This window comes from Melanerpes formicivorus, unplaced genomic scaffold, assembly GCF_026170545.1.
Source record: "Melanerpes formicivorus ecotype bairdi unplaced genomic scaffold, bMelFor1.0.p_v2 SCAF_9, whole genome shotgun sequence".
Lineage (NCBI taxonomy): Eukaryota > Metazoa > Chordata > Aves > Piciformes > Picidae > Melanerpes > Melanerpes formicivorus.
This window is the reverse complement of record NW_027142361.1, coordinates 1,735,786-1,758,654: the sequence shown is the minus strand read 5'-3', so window position 1 is coordinate 1,758,654 and position 22,869 is coordinate 1,735,786. Positions and strand designations below refer to the sequence as shown.

The following is a 22,869-nucleotide window of genomic DNA, read 5'->3' as shown; positions in this document are numbered from 1 at the left end:
CTTGTGTACATTATGTGCAATTACTTTTTTAAAAATAAAGTTCAAAAGTTTAAAACAAGTATTTTTGTATCCCTATTTTGTTGTTGGCACAACATGGCAATGTAGCATTACAGCTTTGCATCTATAATAGATAATAGCATTACATGGACTACTAATTACCAACCAGGAACTGATATTTTAGGAGTTTCTAAGTATTTCCCTTTCCACTATCCTAATTACTCTTTCTTTTCATATCCTTCATATATTTATTAGTGTTAAATAAATAATGGGAATTCAAGTTTGCTTCAATTCCCTGCCCAGGTAAGCTTTCAGTGAGGCTGCTGCTGTTTGGATCTGCTTACACAGGTGTAGATGCAGTCTCACTGAGAAGAGACAGAGAGCATCAAACAGGGGAGGCAATTACACAGTTATTACTGTGTTACCTTCAACTAGGACTGGAACCTTATGCTCCCATAGTATCTCTTTTTCATGATTGCATCTCTGTATCAAATAGCTCATTCTTCTCAGAGGAGGAAATTTAGTTCTGTGAGAATTAACTTGTCCCCAGATCAGTCTTCATCTTGCATGTAATTCTCTGTTTATGATAGAAGTTGTCTTTGGTAGTTTGATTATTTTATATTCCTTCTTTTAAAATATTAAGAATGAATTAATTTTTATTCATTTAGGGTTCAAAAGTTCAGCTCATTACAGATTTTCTTTAAAATCTTTTTTTCAAAAAGTTAATACTGTGGGTTTTCTTAAGGTGAGTTCAAAATTCTGTAAGTCAGTCAACTGCTAAGAGAAATGGTATTCAGGGTTCCAAGTATAATGTATGAGCCTAGGCTTGATTTTCAAATACCATTTGAAGTCTAATATAAGCAGAATATCATTCATTTCTTCTTATTACTCTATTTTTAGAAGTGTGGCTTAGTCTAACAGTAGATGAGAGGCAGTGGATGTAAACTGAAAGGAGAGTTTCTGACTGGGTATCAAGAATACCTTTTTCACCATGAGGACAGACAAGCAGTTTTCACTGCATCAAGACCCAGCTAAATAAAGCCCTGAGAAACCTGGTTTTGAGATATGTTTGACTCCAAGTTCATTCTGATCCCAATTTGCTATGAATCTATGACATTTCAGTTTCATGTTCAACTTCACCTTTCCAGCATTCTGAACATATTAGTGTTTCTAATGTAATGGAAGGTGCTTTTAATTGGCTAGTTACTTAGATTTTTTTTCTTTCTTTTTCATAATGTTAAATATATTCTTTAAACCACTGCATTTTATGATGCATTCCATGTTTGGTTGCATATTAAAATAAAATATCTACTTACAGAAAACCATCTTAATTTTCAGCCAGTATTTCCTTTAATATTGTAAATGGACAAGGGTAGTGACCTGCTGTGACCGTTTGAGGCTGTCCCCTTAAGAAAGGGAATATGGTAGTCGGATGTTTGTAAATGAAAAGATGGATCAAAACTAATTTTATTGGAAGATTGGGAGGAAGCACCTTCTGAACTGGGAGTGCAGCAGGGAATCCTGGGCATTCCGGCACTTTTCTAGGAGTCTTTCTTCCGCTCCTCCTTTGGGCAGCATCTCTCTGTTCTGGGCTTTTGGCCAAGGCCTGACCTTGAAAACTGATAAACTGCAAGGCCTGTATTAACTGCTTTCCAATTAACACATAACTGCTTCTAACTTTTTTCTCTTTCTCTCTCTTTCTAACCCACTCTGGGGAAAGGGGGAGAGAGGGGGGAGCAGAGGTGGGGAACCCCCTCAGCAGAGGGGGGAACTCTCATTTCTGTGCTACTTTATTGTATATCGTTGTATATATTGTAAATAGCACTTAGAGGATGGCCAAGGGATCAGGCTCAGCCAACACGGATTTAGGAAGGGCAGGACCTTCCTGACCAACCTGATCTCCTTCTATGATCAGGTGACCCGCCTGGTGGATGTGGGGAGGCCTGTGGATGTAGTCTACCTGGACTTCAGCAAAGCCTTTGATACCGTCCCCCATAGCAAACTCCTGGCCAAGCTGTCAGCCCATGGCTTGGACAGCAGCACTCTGAGCTGGGTTAGGAACTGGCTGGATGGCCGAACCCAGAGAGTGGTGGTGAATGGCGCCACATCCAGCTGGCGGCCAGTCAGTAGTGGAGTCCCACAGGGATCAGTGCTGGGCCCCATCCTCTTTAACATCTTTATTGATGATCTGGATGAGGGCATTGAGTCTATCATCAGTAAATTTGCTGATGACACCAAGCTGGGGACAGGAGTTGATCTGCTAGAGGGTAGAGAGGCTTTGCAGAGAGACCTCGACAGGCTGGACAGATGGGCAGAGTCCAACGGCATGAGATTTAATACATCCAAGTGCTGGGTTCTGCACATTGGCCACAACAACCCCATGCAGTGCTACAGGCTGGGGTCAAAGTGGCTGGAGAGCAGCCAGGCAGAGAGGGACCTGGGGGTGCTGGTTGATGGTAGGATGAACATGAGCCTGCAGTGTGCCCAGGTGGCCAGGAGGACCAATGGCATCCTGGCCTGCATTAAGAACAGTGTGGCCAGCAGGAGCAGGGAGGTCATTCTGCCCCTGTACACTGCACTGGTTAGGCCACACCTCGAGTACTGTGTCCAGTTCTGGGCCCCTCAGTTTAGGAAGGACATTGACTTGCTGGAACGAGTCCAGTGAAGGGCAACGAAGTTGGTGAGGGGCTTGGCACACAAGCCCTATGAGGAGAGACTGAGGGAGCTGGGGCTGCTTAGCCTGGAGAAGAGGAGACTCAGGGAAGACCTCCTTGCTCTCTACAACTACCTGAAGGGGGGTTGTAAACAGGCAGAGGTTGGTCTCTTCTCCCAGGCAGCCAGCACCAGAAAAAGATGACACAGTCTCAGGCTGCGCCAGGGGAAGTTCAGGCTGGAGGTCAGGAGGAAGTTTTACACATAGAGAGTGATTGCCCATTGGAATGGGCTACCTGGGGAGGTGGTGGAGTCGCCGTCACTGGAGGTGTTCAGGAGGAGACTTGACAGGGTGCTTGGTTACATGGGTTAGTTGATTGGGTGGTGTTGGGTGATAGGTTGGACGCGATGATCTTGAAGGTCTCTTCCAACCTGGTTTATTCTATTCTATTCTATATTGTAAATTCTGTAAATTCCCCTGCGTTTCCTTGCTTTGTAAATATACAGCTCCACTGCTTTGCTAATTCAGCTGTGAGTTTTTTTTCCCTTTCCCTACAAATTTTCTTTCCCTTTACTTTACAGGGGGGAGGGATGAGGCTTATTGGCTTTACCCTTCCAATCCTACGACATTTGTTTTTTTCTTGGCGCCCAACGTGGGGCAGACAATTAGCTTAATTTATTACTTGCTTGATTTAGTGTTTTCTAGCTGAATTAGCAAACATGAAGGTGTTGTGGTTTGTAGAGCGATTATTCTATTCAATTTTTGGGGCTCTGGTTTACAGATATTGTTTGGGTTTGATTTTGGATTACCTGGGTAAATATTTGGTGCGGACAATTTATATGTGGGTTATGTATAGAGTTATGTATGGTATGGAAAATGTATTGATTTATTATGGCCAGCAAGATACAGAAATGTTACCTCCACCACTCTCCCAATTGAGATAAAGGGTTTTAAGATTCCGCCGGAGGAGAGAGTAACTTTAGGTGAAGGCTGGGATCCAAAGGTGATTTATTTCATGTGTATAATTCTGCTACTGGTGAAAACTTCTCTGTATTCCTGGCGTCGGGAGATAAAGGTGTCCAGGGCGTGTTTTGTTATTAAAACTAGATCAAAAAGAAAACGCCATGGTTCTGGGTCAGTCCCAGAGACATCTAGTGATGAGGAGTGTGCAGAACCTCTATCAGTTAAAAAGAGGGCTAAAAAGTTAATTGGTAAAGCAGCTCTAAATGACTTTGCTGATTCTGGCAAGCTACCAAGGGTGGCGGCTGGTATCAACATGGCGCCTACTCCTTCTCCTCCTCCTTCTTCTCTGTCGGCCATTAACGGAGCAACGTCATTTCCTCCCACTCCCTCGGTGGGACCGGAAGTCACTGCCCCAGCAGCTGATTTATCTCAGGACCTGTCAGCTTCTATTAAGGTGGCTGTAAATTCAAACACAGCTCCAGTTAAGGTGGCTGGTTTAAAGGCTAGAAGTGGAAAGACCAAATCTGATGGAGAAGAAGAGCTGGAGACTGATCCTGGTGAGGGGCCCTCTACTCTAAGAAATCCTGCTGAGGAGGAAGATAAGGTTTGTTTTAAAAATCTAGGTAACCCAGTGAGAGCAAAGCAGGATAGAGATGAAGGAGCTGGCAAAGGTGGTTCTCAGCTAAAAGAGATCCTTGAGAAAATGACAGGAGGATTGTTAGGACAAAAAGTTCAAGGAGAGGAAGAGGAAGATAATATTTTAGAATGTTCCTCACCGCGTGAGGAATTGCGAAATGTACAAAAAGATTACACCAGGGCAGATAAGGAGCCAGTTCTAGCTTGGCTTAGTAGGTGTTATGATACAGGTGCTCCAGCTCTAACAGTTGGAGACAAGTCAGCAGCTCAGTTAGGAACTATCTCGAGGGATAATGGAATAGATAGACATCTAGGCAGGGCTCTCGGTAAGGTTAATCTGTGGATACGCCTTTTAATGGTGGTTGCCCTGAGATACCCTTCCCAAGATGACCTTCAGTGGAATCCTAAACCCTGGACTACCATAGATGAGGGAATTAAGCGCTTGAGAGAATTTGCTGTTAGAGAGCTACTCTATGGTGAACATGAAACTCTGAATCCTGATGACATTCCTGTGGGTATTGGTCTTGCTAAAAAGATCATCAAACTTGCTCCTTCTAATTATGCAAACATTCTGGCAAGCAGAATTGTGTCAAGAAATTATGGTGGAGCTTCTCCTACGGTTGGCCAATTCAGTGATCAAATGAGACAATTGGAGGATAGCATGACATGTGTTTCTTTGCTTTCAGCCATTGAAACTCTGTCTGGAAAAATTGAGAGGTGCATGAAGGATCTGAAAGATTCCATATACCAATTGGCACAGAAGGATAATTCCAATTCTTCCTCCAGGTGGATGCAAGTTTCATCTGTGAGGAATACACATCCTCCAAGGAGGTCATTCCAAAACAGATCAAATCAAAACAGACCACCAAGGCAATCACGTAGAACTATTTGGATAATTCTGCGTGATCAGTTTGGTGAGAACATGAACCGGTGGGATGGCCAACCAACTTCTAATCTTTTCAGGAGACTGAGGGAATTGCAAAGTGGCAGAACCCGAGGTAGCAATACCAGAAGGGTAGCTGTTACTTCCACAGTTCCCCAGAACAACTCTAGTAGCTCCAACAGTGGCTCCAGTTATAACATGCAAAGCTTTAACACTGCACACTGTGCTGAATACACATGTGGGCATGTTCCCCATAACTAGGGGTGCCCTGCCTCCCACAAGGGGGAGGAGAGGGATAACAGAGATAATAGAATCTATTGGGATGTGTCCATCCAGTGGCCTGGCACTTCACAATTTCGGAAGTACAGGGCCTTGTTTGACACAGGAGCTCAGTACACCATAATGCCATCAAATTATCAGGGATCAGAGTCTATAACTATTCTGGGAGTCACTGGTGGATCTCAAGAGTTAAGTAAGGTAGAGGTTAATATAAGTCTAACTGGTAAACAATGGAGGAAGCATACAGTTGTGACCGGACCTGACGCACCTTGTATTTTGGGAATTGATTTTCTGAGGGAAGGGCATTTCAAAGACCCTAGAGGTTACAAATGGGCTTTTGGAGTAGCTTCAATAGAAATTGATGGACACAAATTGAGGCTGTCTGTTAGACCTGAGCTTTCTGATGAATCTGCAGTTGCGGGACAACATAAGATACAGGACATTAAATTGCCGATTGCTTCTCAGACTGTGCATCACAGTTAATACAGAACCAACCGTGACTCTTTGTTGCCCATTCAGAATCTGATTCGTCAGTTGGAGAGTCAGAAAGTCGTCAGCAAAACTCATTCCCCTTTCAACAGTCCAGTGTGGCCTGTGCGGAAGCAGAATGGAGACTGGCGTCTGACAGTAGACTACCGAGCCCTGAGTGAAGTGACACCACCTATGAGTGCAGCAGTACCAGATATGATGGAGCTACAGTATGAGCTGGAATCCAAAGAGGCCAAATGGTATGCTACCATAGACATTGCTAATGCATTTTTCTCTCTTCCCATAGCAGAGGAATGCAGGCCTCAGTTTGCTTTCACCTGGAGAGGAATCCAGTACACTTTCAACAGATTGCCAATGGGCTGGATCCACAGCTCAAGCATCTGTCATGCAGTGATCCACGATGCTCTGGAGAAAGGCGGTGCTCCAGAACACATCCAGTTCATCGATGATATCATCGTCAGGGGGAAAAATGACTGAGGAAGTCTTCGAGAAAGGTAGCAAAATCATTGACATTCTTCTGAATGCAGGTTTTGCCATCAAACGAGACAAGGTGAAAGGACCTACCACAGAGATTCAATTTCTGGGAGTGCGGTGGCTGGACGGACGCCGACACATTCCAGTGGATGGGGTAAATAGAGTCTCCACCATGGCAAATCCCCCAAACAAGCAAGAGACCCTACGTTTCTTGGGAATAGTGGGATTTTGGAGACTGCACATTCCTGGATACAGTCAGATTGTGAAACCTCTGTATGATGTGACTCGAAAGAGAAACCATTTCCACTGGGGACCTGAACAACAAGCAGCCTTTGACCAGATACAGCAAGAGGTAATTCAAGCAATGGGTCTGGGACCTGTCCGAGATGGTCCAGACATTAAGAACATTTTGTACACAGCTGCAAGTCACAATGGTCCAACCTGCTGCTTGTGGCAAAAAGCTCCAGGTGAGACACGTGGATGACCTCTTGGTTTCTGGAGTCGAGGTTACAGAGGTTCAGAGACCAATTATACTCCAACAGAGAAAGAAATTTTAGCTGCCTATGAAGGAGTAAAAGCATCTTCTGAAGTGATTGGAACTGAATCACAACTTCTCCTAGCTCCCAGATTACTAGTTTTGAATTGGATGTTCAAAGGCAAAGGCTCCACACCACATCATGCCACAGACTCAACATGGTCTAAGTGGATGGCTCTGATAACACAGAGAGCTCGAATGGGAAATCTTGAAAGACCTGGTCTAGTGGAGGTGATCTCAAGTTGGCCTGAAGGCATCAACTGTGCTAAACCTCCAGAGGAGAAAGTAACTCATGCTGAGGAAGCTCCTCCTTACAATGACCTTTCTGATGATGAAAAGAAATATGCTTTGTTCACAGACGGTTCCTGTCGTCTTGTTGGGAACAAGCGAAGGTGGAAGTCTGCAGTGTGGAGTCCAACACGCCAAGTTGCAGAAGCGAAGGATGGAGAAGGAGAATCCAGTCAGTTTGCAGAGGTAAAAGCTGTCCAGCTAGCACTCGATGTAGCTGAACGTGAGAGATGGCCAAAGCTTTATCTCTACACCGACTCATGGATGGTAGCCAATGCTCTGTGGGGTTGGCTAAAGAACTGGAAGAAGAGTGGTTGGCAGAGGAAAGGAAAACCCATTTGGGCAGCCAACCTGTGGCAGGACATTGCTGATCGAATCAAGAGAATTCCAGTGAAGGCGATACACATCGATGCTCACATTCCTAAGAGCAAAGCTACTGAGGAACAGCAACACAACCATCAGGCAGATCTAGCTGCGAGAGTTTCTCAAGTAGACATGGACTCTAATCTTGATCTCGACTGGAAACACCGAGGTGAGGTATTCTTAGCTCGGTGGGCTCATGATTCGTCAGGACATCAAGGCAGAGATGCAACATACCAATGGGCTCGTGGCAGATTCATAGACATTTCCATGGATGCTATCACACAAGTCATCCATGACTGTGACATTTGTGCTGCTATTAAGCAGGCAAAACGACTTAAGCCCTTGTGTTATGGTGACAGGTGGTCCAAGTATGGTGAAGCTTGGCAGATTGACTACATCACTCTACCACGTTCTCGTTCTGGTAAGCAATACGTGCTTACTATGGTAGAAGCGAACACTGGATGGTTGGAAACTTATCCAGTTCCACATGCAACTGCACGCAACACCATTCTCGGTCTGGAGAGACAAATCCTGTGGAGACACGGAACTCCAGAGAGGATTGAGTCAGACAACGGAACTCATTTCAAGAACAACCTTGTAAAGAACTGGGCAAAAGAGCACGGTATTGAGTGGATATTCCATATTGCCTACTATGCACCAGCTTCAGGGAAGATTGAACGCTACAACGGTTTGTTGAAGACCACTCTCAAAGCCATGGGGGGTGGATCTTTGAAAAACTGGGAAAAACATTTAGCACAAGCAACCTGGCTGGTAAATAGTAGAGGTTCAGTGAACCGAGCTGGACCTGCACATTCAGATTTGCTATGGAAAGTAGAAGGTGATAGAGTTCCTGTTGTTAGAGAAAAGAATCTGTTAGGTAAAACTGTTTGGGTATTTTCACCCTCAGGAGAGGCTTAACCTGTCAAAGGGGTGGTTTCAGCTGAATGTCCGGGTCACACTTATTGGGTAATGCAAGAGAATGGTGAAATTCAGTGTATACCACAAAGAAATTTAACTTTATCTGAAAGAGGTTAATTTCAAACTGTTGTACAGCTACATTGCGTCCAAAGAGTCAACGAGGAAATCTATGGTGCACGAACCCTGAGATCCCTGAGAGCCCTGAGTCAACTAAGAGACCCCGAGATTCCCTGTTTCCCTTTTCTTTGCTTCGTCAGCGAAGAAATGAACTGTTTTCCATTTTTTTCTCATTTTCTGATTTTCTTGGACTTTTGAATCATCTACATCTGAGCATAGCCGGAATGGACTATGAACTTTACTTACGAACGGTAAATATCGTCTTGGATTGGATGGACAGTATGAACAGCCAATGAAATTGTTTAGAAGGGGTGGACTGTGACCGTTTGAGGCTGTCCCCTTAAGAAAGGGAATATGGTAGTCGGATGTTTGTAAATGAAAAGATGGATCTAAACTAATTTCATTGGTAGATTGGGAGGAAGCACCTTCTGAACTGGGAGTGCAGGAGGGTATCCTGGGCATTCCGGCACTTTTCTAGGAGTCTTTCTTCCGCTCCTCCTTTGGGCAGCATCTCTCTGTTCTGGGCTTTCAGCCAAGGCTTGACCTTGAAAACTGATAAACTGCAAGGCCTGTATTAACTGCTTTCCAATTAACACATAACTGCTTCTAACTTTTTTCTCTTTCTCTCTCTTTCTAACCCACTCTGGGGAAAGGGGGAGAGAGGGGGGAGCAGAGGTGGGGAACCCCCTCAGCAGAGGGGGGAACTCTCATTTCTGTGCTACTTTGTTGTATATCTTTGTATATATTGTAAATATTGTAAATTCTATAAACTCCCCTGCGTTTCCTTGCTTTGTAAATATACAGCTCCACTGCTTTGCTAATTCAGCTGTGAGTTTTTTTTTCCTTTCCCTTCAAATTTTCTTTCCCTTTACAGGGGGGAGGGAGGAGGCATTTTGGCCTTACCCTTGCAACCCTACGACACCTGTATTGCAAATGCTGCCTTTATAGCTATTTTAAAGCATTACTTGAAAAAAAATAAAATCTCTGGTGTAGATTCTGACTGTTTCCAGATGGAAAAATATTTGCTTTGGAGTTCAGACAACTGTATACTACTAAGGCATTAAGATCTAGCATTTTGGGTCGGGGTGAGATTCTGCTAGTTTAGGATTGCTTTGCATATAGGACTTGAGTTGAAATAACTGCATTGGTTCTCTCAGATGTCAGCAACTGTTTACAATGGCTAGAAAAACTTGGAGAAATTGATCTAAATATAGACAATTTTTCTGTTCTGTCACCTGAAGCTCCCTGAATCTGTAAGACTTACAAAGAAACATTTCATGGGCCATGTAGTAGGATGGCATCTGTAGTGTCTCATTTATTCCATAACCAATCAACCACAATCTACTGCATTTACAGTCAGCTTGGAGAATGAAGTGTGAACTGCCCATATATTTCAGCTGTAGCTGATACTTCAAAAATGTATAATACTATCCTATTTTAAATGTATAATACTGTAATAATTATTTATATATGAAGCATTTATTATAAATGTATATTATTTCATATTTTAACTAAATGCATAAGAAATTGAGAAGCTTGACATTTTACAGATTGATGGGAGCACAAGTAGTAGGTCCATTAAAATCTGGTGTTAAAAATGATAACTTAGGAGCATGACACTGAACATTTGCTATTATCTTCATTTTCATAGGCGGGATAGTTTTCTTTGAGAATCCAAGCCAATGGGTCACAGAAGGGAAAAGTAGCATTACATCAGTGTGCTCTTCATGACAACAGAACAGCTCCTAATAGCCACTGACTTAAGTGAAAAATCTCTTTGCAGTGTTATTCATCTTAGTAATCACCTTCCAAAAATTTATTGTGAATAATCAGGATTTGATAGCAACTGCAGAGTTTTCTGTGGCCCTGAAGACTGTACACTGCTACCTGCTATACTGGCATGTGTATCCTATCTTATACCATACTTTCTGGATCTTGTGTATTGCACTCACCTGGGGTACATTAGTAAAATACACATTCTCTCCATTGCAAAAAAAGAAATTGATTGTTTTAAGCAATAGGTTAAAAAAAAAGGAGCAAACATTTTCTGAGCAAACTGAAAAAAATTATAATTTGTATGAAATAAAGTCATACATCTACAACAGTTTAGCATTTTTATTACCAGATTTTATTTTTTTTATTCTGATTTGATATTTCTACTTACCTGTATTTTAGTTCTTCAGTTGCTAGAGAGAAGTGGTCATACATTGAATATGCCTCATTTCCTTCCCAGTCTTTCAGGTGTATTTTAAGAACATAACGCTTCTGATTAGTCAGTTGAGAAACAAACTCATTTCCCAGCCAATACTCACCAGCAGGGTCACCAAATCCCTGTAATTCAAGTTGTATAATTTAATAGCTTTGTTTTCTTGGGTTTTTTTGAGTTTGAAGTAATCACTTTATGAATTTTTAAGTTTAAGTCTTTCAAGTAAGAAAGTGAAAGTTATAGATCTGTATCAAAAAGTGAATTTTAACAAAGACAAGCTCATGAATATGAAATAGTGAATTAATATTACTTGGTAGATTTGGAGCACTTTCTACTGCTGCCACTAGAAACATAAATACAGATAACACAAAAGATATGGACATATCATGGAACAGCTGGATAAATGAAAGTGAGGTTTTTCTTTAGAAAAAAACATCACACTTGCAAGTCTGCTTAGGCAAACTAATACTACTCTGATATTTTCTAAAGTGATCATTTAAGGACAAACTTCTAAAACCTGCATACGTTTGAAGGGTGCTCTTAATGTAACTTTATTATATTAGATTTCAGATGGTAATAATTAGTATTAAGGCTTCAGAAAAGATTGCTTACCATCTTGTACTCTTTCCATGTCCGATGAAAGTCCACGCTACCGTCTTCACGTTTCTGAATAACTGTCCAACCTCCTCCACCAGTTTCCATGTTGCAGTAGGCCTACCCGAGTAAGCATGTAAGAGTATAAGGGCATGCAGTCATGGGAAAACAAAAATACAAATCAGCTACTGTGACCGTTTGAGGCTGTCCCCTTAAGAAAGGGAATATGGTGGTCGGATGTTTGTAAACGAAAAGACGGATCTAAACTAATTTCATTGGTAGATTGGGAGGAAGCACCTTCTGAACTGGGAGTGCAGCAGAGTATCCAGGGCATTCCTGCACTTTTCTGGTCAGTCTTACATTTCCCCCTTTGCAGCTCACAGTGTTCTGGGCTTTCGGCCAAGGCTTGACCTTGAAACTGATAAACTGCAAGGCCTGTATTAACTGCTTTCCAATTAACACATAACTGCTTCTAACTTTTTTTTCTCTTTTCTCTCTTTCTAACCCTCTCTGGGGAAAGGGGGAGAGAAGGGGGAGCAGAGGTGGGGAACCCCCTCAGCAGAGGGGGGAACTCTCATTTCTGTGCTACTTTGTTGTATATTTCTGTATATATTGTAAATACTGTAAATTCTGTATATTCCCCTGCATATCCTGTATTGCTTTGTAAATATACAGCACCCACTGCTTTGCTAATTCAGCTGTGAGTTTTTTCTTTCCTTTCCCTTTTCCGGGGGGAGGAGGCCTTTCCCTTCCAACCCTCAACATTCTTTTTCCTTGGTGCCCAACGTGGGGCTGATAATTAGTTTAATCTATTACTTGATTGATTTAGTGTTTTCTAGCTGAATTAGCAAACATGAAGGTGTTGTGGTTTGTAGAGCGATTATTCTTTTCAATTTTTGGGGCTCTGGTTTACAGATATTGTTTGGGTTTGATTTTGGATTTCCTGGGTAAATATTTGGTGCAGACAATTTATCTGTGGGCTATGTATAGAGTTAGATTATGGTATGGAAAATGTATTGATTTATTATGGCCAGCGAGATACAGAAATGTTACCTCCACCACTCTCCCAATTGAGATAAAGGGTTTTACGATTCCGGCGGAGGAGAGAGTAACTTTAGGTGATGGCTGGGATGGCTGGGATGGCTGGGTGATTTATGTGATGTGTATAATTCTGCTGCTGGTGATAACTAATGTGTATTCATTCTATTCTTTGTGGCGAGAGAGAAAGATATCCAGATTGTGTCTTGTTATTAAAACTAGATCAAAGAGAAAATGCTGTAGTTCTGGGTCAGTCCCAGAGACATCTAGTGATCAGGAGTGTGGAGAATCTGTGTCAGCTAAAAAGAGGGCTAAGAAGTTAATTGTAAAGGCTGTTCTAAATGACTTCGCTGCAGATTCTGGCAAGCTGCCAAGGGCGGCGGCTGGTATCAACATGGCGCCTACTCCTTCTCCTTCTTCTTCTTCTCCGTCGGCCATTAACGGAGCAATGTCATTTCCGCCCACTCTCTCGGTGGGACCGGAAGTCACTGCCCCAGCAGCTGATTTATCTCAGGACCTGTCAGCTTCTATTAAGGTGGCTGTAAATTCAAACACAGCTCCAGTTAAGGTGGCTGGTTTAAAGACTAGAAGTGGAAAGACCAAAGCTGATGGAGAAGAAGAGCTGGAGACTGATCCTGGTGAGGGGCCCTCCACTCTAAGAAATCCTGCTGAGGAGGAAGAGACAGTTTGTTTTAAAGATCTAGCTGACCTAGTGAGAGCAAAGCAGGATAGAGATGCAGCTAGGATAGGAGCTGGCAAAGGTGGTTCTCAGCTCAAGAGATCCTTGAGAAACTGGCAGGAGGGTTATTAGGGCAACAAGCTGAGGGAGAGGAAAAAGAAGATGACATAACTGAGTGTTCGTCTCCAAGGGAGGAGCTAAGAAATGTCCGTAAAGACTACACCAGGGCAGATAAGGAGCCAGTTCTAGCTTGGCTTAGTAGGTGTTATGATACAGGTGCTCCAGCTCTAACAGTTGGAGACAAGTCAGCAGCTCAGTTAGGAACTCTCTCAAGGGATAATGGAATAGATAGACATCTAGGCAGGGCTCTCGGTAAGGTTAATCTGTGGATACGCCTTTTAATGGCGGTTGCCCTGAGATACCCTTCCTGAGATGATCTTCCATGGAATCCTAAACCCTGGACTACCATAGATGAGGGAATTAAGCGCTTGAGAGAATTTGCTGTTAGAGAGCTACTCTATGGTGAACATGAAACTCTGAATCCTGATGACATTCCTGTGGGTATTGGTCTTGCTAAAAAGATCATCAAACTTGCTCCTTCTAATTATGCAAACATTCTGGCAAGCAGAATTGTGTCAAGAAATTATGGTGGAGCTTCTCCTACGGTTGGCCAATTCAGTGATCAAATGAGACAATTGGAGGATAGCATGACACGTGGTTCTTTGGTTTCGGCCATTAAAACGATGTCTGGTGATATACAGAATTGCATAAGAGAGTTAAAAGATGAATTTAGAAATTCCATATCCCAATTGGCACAAAGGGATAATTTCAATTCTTCCTCCAGGTGGATACAAGTTTCATCTGTGAGGAATACACGTCCTCCAAGGAGGTCATTCCAAAACAGATCAAATCAAACCAGACCACCAAGGCAATCACGTAGAACTATTTGGATAACTCTGCGTGATCAGTTTGGTGAGAACATGAACCGGTGGGATGGCCAACCAACTTCTAATCTTTTCAGGAGACTGAGGGAATTGCAAAGTGGCAGAACCCGAGGTAGCAATACCAGAAGGGTAGCTATTACTTCCACAGTTCCCCAGAACAACTCTAGTAGCTCCAACAGTGGCTCCAGTTATAACATGCAAAGCTTTAACACTGCACACTGTGCTGAATACACATGTGGGCATGTTCCCCATAACTAGGGGTGCCCTGCCTCCCACAAGGGGGAGGAGAGGGATAACAGAGATAATAGAATCTATTGGGATGTGTCCATCCAGTGGCCTGGCACTTCACAATTTCGGAAGTACAGGGCCTTGTTTGACACAGGAGCTCAGTACACCATAATGCCATCAAATTATCAGGGATCAGAGTCTATAACTATTCTGGGAGTCACTGGTGGATCTCAATAGTTAAGTAAGGTAGAGTTTAATATAAGTCTAACTGGTAAACAATGGAGGAAGCATACAGTTGTGACCGGACCTGACGCACCTTGTATTTTGGGAATTGATTTTCTGAGAGAAGGGCGTTTCAAAGACCCTAGAGGTTACAAATGGGCTTTTGGAGTAGCTTCTATAGAAATTTATGGACAAAAATTGAAGCTGCCTGCTAGACCTGAGCTTTCTGATGAACCTGCAGTTGTGGGACAACACAAGATACAGGACATTAAATTGCCGATTGCTTCACATTCTCATTTCTGTGCTGCTTTGTTGTATATTTCTGTATATATTGTAAATACTGTAAATCTGTATATTCCCCTGCATATTCTATATTGCTTTGTAAATATACAGCACCCACTGCTTTGCTTATTCAGCTGTGAGTTTTTCTGTCCTTTCACTTTTCCGGGGGGAGGAGGCCTTTCCCTTCCAACCCTCGACAACTACTTTGCACAGTTCTCTGGAGTGGCGAGTTTTAAAGTGTGCAAATGCAAAATGTGGTTTTCGTAGCTTTCATACAAATCAGTTGTAGTTGTCCATAAATTAGTGTGATTACTTAGTGTACATATCACCTTTAACCGAATGCAAATGGCACCTAAAATATAGGTGGTAGCTGGTGTTAAAAGAAGAGAAAGAAAAAATGAATGTGGCTTCTGATTATGTGCCTCACTCTTGCACTGATTGTTGGGGTTTTTTGTTGTTCTCGATGGTTGGTTGTATCCTGATGAAATATTTCTCATAAAAATGCTTTCACTTCTCCATCTTTTCTGTGAGAGATTCATTCAAATCCATGGCTTTTCAGAGGATACATGCTGTTAAATTCAGGCAGTGAGCAAACTGAAATACATTTTTATTTCCACTTGTGTACCATGTTGGAGTGTGTACAGTAAAGATGTAGCACCTGTGGGGAGCTGCGGACAGGATAGGTGACCCTAAATTGACCAACAAGGTATTCCATTCCATATTCATCATATTCTGTGTAAAGCTGAGAGATCAAAAAGGTTCTGCCTTCAGTCCCAGTCCATGTATTCTTGAATCCAGGTCCTGAATCTGGTTCCTGTCTGCCACTGAGTCCAGTCTGGGACTTCCCTAGTGCCTGCCCATGGCATTGGTGGTGATGGTGATGTAATTGCCATCAGTGAGGTTGGGTTAAATATTGGATTTGTGTCTATTTTGTATATCTTTCCTTTCAGTGTTATTATTTTCATTAAAGCTGTTTAGTTTTCCAATCTGTAAGTCTGTCTTTCTCTTCCCCTTTGGGAAGGGAGAGGGGGCAATAGAGAGTTTCTGTCACTTGTTTAGTGGCTGGCCCAGCCCTAACACTTGACACTTGTGCAAGTATTCCTATTTGGAGAATTCATAGTTAAAGCTCTAGTTTCTCTCACTGGGAAGGCTAATTCTCTTTTTTTAACATTTTATACCAAGACATTGAAACTCTGAATCTTCCTTGGGATTATTTCATATCTTTGAAGAGGTTTTAAATTAGCTTATCTGTATTCTAGGTCTTTCATCAAATAAGTGAAGTTGCATCTTCCCATTTACAACAGCGGAGCCAAAATTTGGCTTCTCAAATTTTGATAGGATCTCTCAACTGTACAGATTAATTAAAAACAAAACGAACACATGCACTCGAGTGTTTAATTTTAATTTGGATGTTTCACAGTATCACAGTATCACAGTATCACTTAGGTTGGAAAGGACCTCGAGGATCATCGAGTCCAACCTGACACCACAGACCCCATGACTAGATCATGGCACCAAGTGCCACGTCCAATCTCCCCTTGAACGCCTCCAGGGTCGATGACTCAACCACCTCCCTGGGCAACCCATTCCAATGCCGAATGACTCGCTCGGTGAAGAACTTCCTCCTCACCTCGAGTCTGAACCTCCCCAGGCGCAGCTTGAGACTGTGTCCCCTTGTTCTGGTGCTGGTTGCCTGGGAGAAGAGGCCAACTCCCTCCTGGCTACAACCACCCTTCAGGTAGTTGTAGAGGGCAATAAGGTCACCCCTGAGCCTCCTCTTCTCCAGGCTAAACAATCCCAGCTCCCTCAGCCTCTCCTCATAGGGCTTGTGTTCAAGGCCTCTCACCAGCCTTGTTGCCCTTCTCTGGACACACTCAAGTGTCTCAATGTCCTTCTTAAACTGAGGAGCCCAGAACTGGACACAGTACTCAAGGTGCGGCCTAACCAGAGCAGAGTACAGGGGCACTATGACCTCCCTGCTCCTGCTGGCCACACTATTCCTAATGCAGGCCAGAATGCTATTGGCCCTCCTGGCCACCTGAGCACACTGCTGGCTCATATTCAGGTGGCTGTCGATCAGCACACCCAGGTCCCTCTCTGTCTGGGAGCTCTCCAGCCACTCCGACCCCAGCCTATAGCTCTGCATGGGATTGCCGTAGCCAAAGTGCAGCACTCGGCACTTGGACTTGTTGAAAGCCATCCCATTGGACTCTGCCCATCTTTCCAGTCGGTCGAGGTCCCTCTGCAGAGCCTTTCTACCCTCTAATTGACTAACATCTGCCCCTAACTTTGTGTCATCTGCAAACTTGCTGATGACTGACTCTACCCCTTCATCCAGATCATCAACGAATATGTTGAAGAGGACAGGGCCCAGCACTGATCCCTGGGGGACACCACTGGTGACTGGCCTCCAGCTGGATGCGGCACCGTTCACGACCACTCTCTGGGCCCGGCCCTCCAGCCAGTTCCTAACCCAGCACAGAGTGTAGTGGTCCAAGCCACGGGCTGACAGCTTAGTCAGCAGTTTGCTGTGGGGGACGGTGTCAAAGGCCTTGCTGAAGTCTAGGTAGACCACATCCACAGGCCTCCCCACATCCACCAGGCGGGTCACCTGATCATAGAAAGAGATCAGGTTGGAGAGGCAGGATCTGCCCTTCCTGAATCCATGTTGGCTGGACCTGAGCCCTTGGCCATCCTTCAGGTGCGCAGTTATTGCTGCCAGGATAATCTGCTCCATCACTTTCCCTGGCACTGAGGTCAGGCTGACTGGCCTGTAGTTTCCAGGTTCCTCCATCCGACCCTTCTTGTGGATGGGGACCACATTGGCCAGTTTCCAGTCATCTGGGACCTCACCAGTGAGCCAGGACTGGAGGAAAATGATGGAGAGTGGCCTAGCTAGCACATCCGCCAGCTCTCTCAGCACCCTAGGATGGATCCCATCTGGTCCCATGGACTTGTGGATGTTTCCTTTATTTAGAAAAGCCTCTCAGTGGCCTTCCTTCTTATCTAACTTATTACTGCTGATTCTCACAGTGTGTTTATAAATGCCACAAATCATGACTGAATGCCACTGAAGCTGTCTTTTTGTATCTAATGCTATGGGAGACTGTCTTGTGAGTCCTCTCAGTTCTCTGAACTGTTAGACATCCTGGAAAATCACTGAGAAAGTATGACTTCAGAAAAGCCAGAGTTTCCTTCTGCACTGTGGCAAGTTTTGTATGTCATCTAAAGAACTACTTCTGCTCCTTACTAAATTTTGGATATAGTTGGCTCTTTTAGGATATAAATGTATTTCCATGTATGTGTATTGTACATGTGTTACATACACACATACATTCCTAAATTAAACCAGGTATTTTCAGGGCAAACAGGGACACATACACTTTTCAAAGGCATCATCCTTCTGAAGACAAAGCAAGCCCTAGAGATGCAAATATTAATCATGTTAGTGTTTCAGCATGCTGTAACATATTGGAAATACGAAGCAGATACTATATTTTAAGGTTGTATCTAAGCTCTTGTGGTGGGTTTGGAAGGGCTAAGGCCAAGAAGCCTCCTCCCTTCCCCCTTGTAAAGTAAAAGGGAAAAAAAAATTGAAGGGAAAAGAAAAAAAACTCGCAACCTGAATTAGCAAAGCAGTGGAGCTATATTTACAAAGCAATGTAGGATTTGCAGGGGGAATATTTACAAATTTACAATATCTACAATATATACAAAGATATACAACAGAGTAACACAGAAATGAGAGTAACCCCCTCGGCAGAGAGGGGGTTCCCCACCTCCTCTTTCCCCTCTTTCCCCCCTTTCCCCAGATTAGGTTAGAAGAGAGAGAGAGCGAAAGAAAGAAGTTAAAAGCAGTTTTGTGTTAATTGGAAAAGAGTTAATATACAGGCCTGGTATCTTGTTTTCAAGGCCGAGGCCTTGGCAGAAAGCCCAGCACAGAGTTAGCTGCAGAGCTGCTGCACCATGGAAAGGCAGAAGCAAGACTGAAGATAAGGTGCTGGAAAAACCCAGTATAGTCCCAGCTCAGAAGGTGCTTCCTCCCACTCGTCCAATGAAATTAGTTTAGACTATTCCTTCCGTTTACCAACTTCCGTCCACCATATTCCCTTTCTTAAGGGGGCAACGTCAACCGGCCACAGTCCACCCCTTCTAAACAATTTCATTGGCTGTTCATACTGTCCATCCAATCCAAAACGATATTTACAGTTCGTGAGTAAAGTTCATAGTCCATTCCGGCTATGCTCAGATGTAGATGATTCAAAAGTCCAAGAAAATCAGAAAGTGAGAAAAATGGAAAACAGTTCATTTCTTCGCCGACGAAGCGAAGAAAAGGGAAACAGGGAATCTCAGGGTCTCTTAGTTGACTCAGGGCTCTCAGGGATCTCAGGGTTCGTGCACCGTAGATTCCTCGTTGATTCTTCCTTTGGACGCGATGTAGCTGTACAACAGTTTGAAATTAACCTCTTTCAGCTAAAGTTAAATTTGTTTGCGGAATACACTGAATTTCACCATTCTCTTGCATTACCCAATAAGTGTGACCCGGACCTTCAGCTGAAACCACCCCTCGGATAGGCTTAGCCTCTCCTGAGGGCGAAAATACCCAAACAGTTTTACCTAACAGATTCTTTTCTCTAACAACAGGAACTCTATCACCTTCTACTTTCCGTAACAAATCTGAATGTGCAGGTCCAGCTCGGTTCACTGAACCTCTACTATTTACCAGCCAGGTTGCTTGTGCTAAATGTTTTTCCCAGTTTTTCAAAGATCCACCTCCCATGGCTTTGAGAGTGGTCTTCAACAAACCGTTGTAGCGTTCAATCTTCCCTGAAGCTGGTGCATAGTAGGGAATGTGGAATATCCACTCAATACCGTGCTCTTTTGCCCAACTCTTTACAAGGTTGTTCTTGAAATGAGTTCCGTTGTCTGACTCAATCCTCTCTGGAGTTCCGTGTCTCCACAGGATCTGTCTCTCCAGACCGGGAATGGTGTTGCGCGCAGTTGCATGTGGAACTGGATAAGTTTCCAACCATCCAGTGTTTGCCTCTACCATAGTAAGCACGTATTGCTTACCAGAACGAGAACGTGGTAGAGTGATGTAGTCAATCTGCAAAGCTTCACCATACTTGTACTTGGACCATCTGTCACCATACCACAAGGGCTTAAGTCGTTTTGCCTGCTTAATAGCAGCACAAATGTCACAGTCATGGATGACTTGCGTATTAGCATCCATGGAAATATCTATGGATCTGTCACGAGCCCATTGGTATGTTGCATCTCTGCCTTGATGTCCTGACGAATCGTGAGCCCACCGAGCTAAGAATATCTCACCTCGGTGTTTCCAGTCGAGATCAAGATTAGAGTCCATGTCTACTTGAGAAACTCTTGCAGCTAGATCTGCCTGATGGTTGTGTTGCTGTTCCTCAGTAGCTTTGCTCTTAGGAATGTGAGCATCGATGTGTCTCACTTTCACTGGAATTCTCTCGATTCGATCAGCAATGTCCTGCCACAGGTTGGCTGCCCAAATGGGTTTTCCTTTTCTCTGCCAACCACTCTTCTTCCAGTTCTTTAGCCAACCCCATAGAGCATTGGCTACCATCCATGAGTCGGTGTAGAGATAAAGCTTTGGCCATCTCTCACGTTCAGCCACGTCGAGAGCTAGCTGGACAGCTTTTACCTCTGCGAACTGACTGGATTCTCCTTCTCCATCTTTCGCCTCTGCAACTCGGCGTGTTGGACTCCACACTGCAGACTTCCACCTTCGCTTGTTTCCAACAAGACGACAGGAACCGTCTGTGAACAAAGCATATTTCTTTTCATCATCAGAAAGGTCATTGTAAGGAGGAGCTTCCTCAGCACGAGTTACTTTCTCCTCTGGAGGTTTGGCACAGTTGATACCTTCAGGCCAACTTGAGATCACCTCCACTAGACCAGGTCTTTCAAGATTTCCCATTCGAGCTCTCTGTGTTATCAGAGCCATCCACTTAGACCAGGTTGAGTCTGTGGCATGATGTGGTGTGGATCCTTTGCCTTTGAACATCCAATTCAAAACTGGTAATCTGGGAGCTAAGAGAAGTTGTGATTCAGTTCCAATCACTTCAGAAGATCCTTTTACTCCTTGATAGGCAGCTGGAATTTCTTTCTCTGTTGGAGTATAGTTAGCCTCTGAACCTCTGTAACCTCGACTCCAGAAACCAAGAGGTCGTCCACGTGTCTCACCTGGAACTTTTTGCCACAAGCACCAGGTTGGACCATTGTCACTTGCAGCCGTGTACAAAATGTTCTTAATGTCTGGACCATCTCGGACAGGTCCCAGACCCATTGCTTGAATTACCTCTTAGTTTATCTGGTCAAAGGCTGCTTGTTGTTCAGGTCCCCAGTGGAAATGGTTTCTCTTTCGAGTCACATCATATAGAGGTTTCACAATCTGACTGTATCCAGGAATGTGCAGTCTCCAAAATCCCACTATCCCCAAGAAACGTAGGCTCTCTTGCTTGTTTGTGGGACTTGCCATGGTAGAGACTCTATTTACCACATCCACTGGAATGTGTCGGCGTCCATCCTGCCACCGCACTCCCAGAAACTGAATCTCTGTGGTAGGTCCTTTCACCTTGTCTCGTTTGATGGCAAAACCTGCATTCAGAAGAATGTAAATGATTTTGTTACCTTTCTCGAAGACTTCCTCAGCAGTTTTACCCCAGACGATGATATCATCGATGAACTGGATGTGTTCTGGAGCACCGCCTTTCTCCAGAGCATCATGGATCACTGCATGACAGATGCTTGAGCTGTGGATCCAGCCCATTGGCAGTCTGTTGAAAGTGTACTGGATTCCTCTCCAAGTGAAAGCAAACTGAGGCCTGCTTTCCTCTGCTATGGGAAGAGAGAAAAATGCATTAGCAATGTCTATGGTAGCATACCATTTGGCCTCTTTGGATTCCAGCTCATACTGTAGTTCCATCATGTCTGGTACTGCTGCACTCATAGGTGGTGTTACTTCATTCAGGGCTCGGTAGTCTACCGTCAGACGCCAGTCTCCATTCTGCTTCCGCACAGGCCACACTGCACTGTTGAAAGGTGAATGAGTTTTGCTGACGACTTTCTGACTCTCCAACTGACGAATCAGATTGTGAATGGGCAACAAAGAGTCACGGTTGGTTCTGTATTGTCTGTGATGCACAGTCTGAGAAGCAACCGGCAATTTAATGTCCTGTATCTTATGTTGTCCCACAACTGCAGATTCATCAGAAAGCTCAGGTCTAGCAGGCAGCTTCAATTTTTGTCCATCAATTTCTATTGAAGCTACTCCAAAAGCCCATTTGTAACCTTTAGGGTCTTTGAAACGCCCTTCTCTCAGAAAGTCAATTCCCAAAATACAAGGTGCATCAGGTCCGGTCACAACTGTATGCTTCCTCTATTGTTTACCAGTTAAACTTATATTAACCTCTACCTTACTTAACTCTTGAGATCCACCAGTGACTCCCAGAATAGTTATAGACTCTGATCCCTGATAATTTGATGGTATTATGGTGCACTGAGCTCCTGTGTCAACCAAGGCCCTGTACTTCCGAAATTGTGAAGTGCCAGGCCACTGGATGTACACATCCCAATAGATTCTATTATCTCTGTTATCCCTCTCCTCCCCCTGGCGGGAGGCAGGGCACCCCTAGTTATGGGGAACATGCGCACATGTGCATTGCACATAGTTTGCAGGGTTATAACTTTGCATGTTATAACTGGAGCCACTGTTGGAGCCATAAGAGTCGTTCTGGGGAACTGTGGAAGTAACAGCTACCCTTCTGGTATTGCTACCTTGGGTTCTGCCACTTTGCAATTCCCTCAGTCTCCTGAAAAGATTAGAAGTTGGTTGGCCATCCCAGCGGTTCATGTTCTCACCAAACTGATCACGCAGAGTTATCCAAATAGTTCTACGTGATTGCCTTGGTGGTCTGTTTTGGAGTGACCTGTTTTGGAACGTCCTGTTTTGGAATGACCTCCTTGGAGGACGTGTATTCCTCACAGATGAGACTTGTACCCACCTGGAGGAAGAATTGAAATTATCCCTTTGTGCCAATTGGGAT

The 22,869-nt window shown here is 43.9% G+C and overlaps 1 protein-coding gene across 2 annotated transcripts in view; it reads right to left on the bottom strand.

Moving 5' to 3' along the window:
• The window catches only part of ANGPT2 (angiopoietin 2), a 64,556-nt gene that overhangs the window by 3,603 nt on the left and 38,084 nt on the right, over nucleotides 1-22,869 (bottom strand). For both annotated transcript variants that reach the window (XM_068142961.1, XM_068142962.1), the window contains 2 exons: nucleotides 11,414-11,515; nucleotides 10,760-10,926 (listed from right to left, as the gene is read on the bottom strand). In XM_068142961.1, the coding sequence (XP_067999062.1) occupies nucleotides 10,760-10,926; nucleotides 11,414-11,515 (269 nt within the window). The remainder of the gene's footprint in view (nucleotides 1-10,759; nucleotides 10,927-11,413; nucleotides 11,516-22,869) is intronic.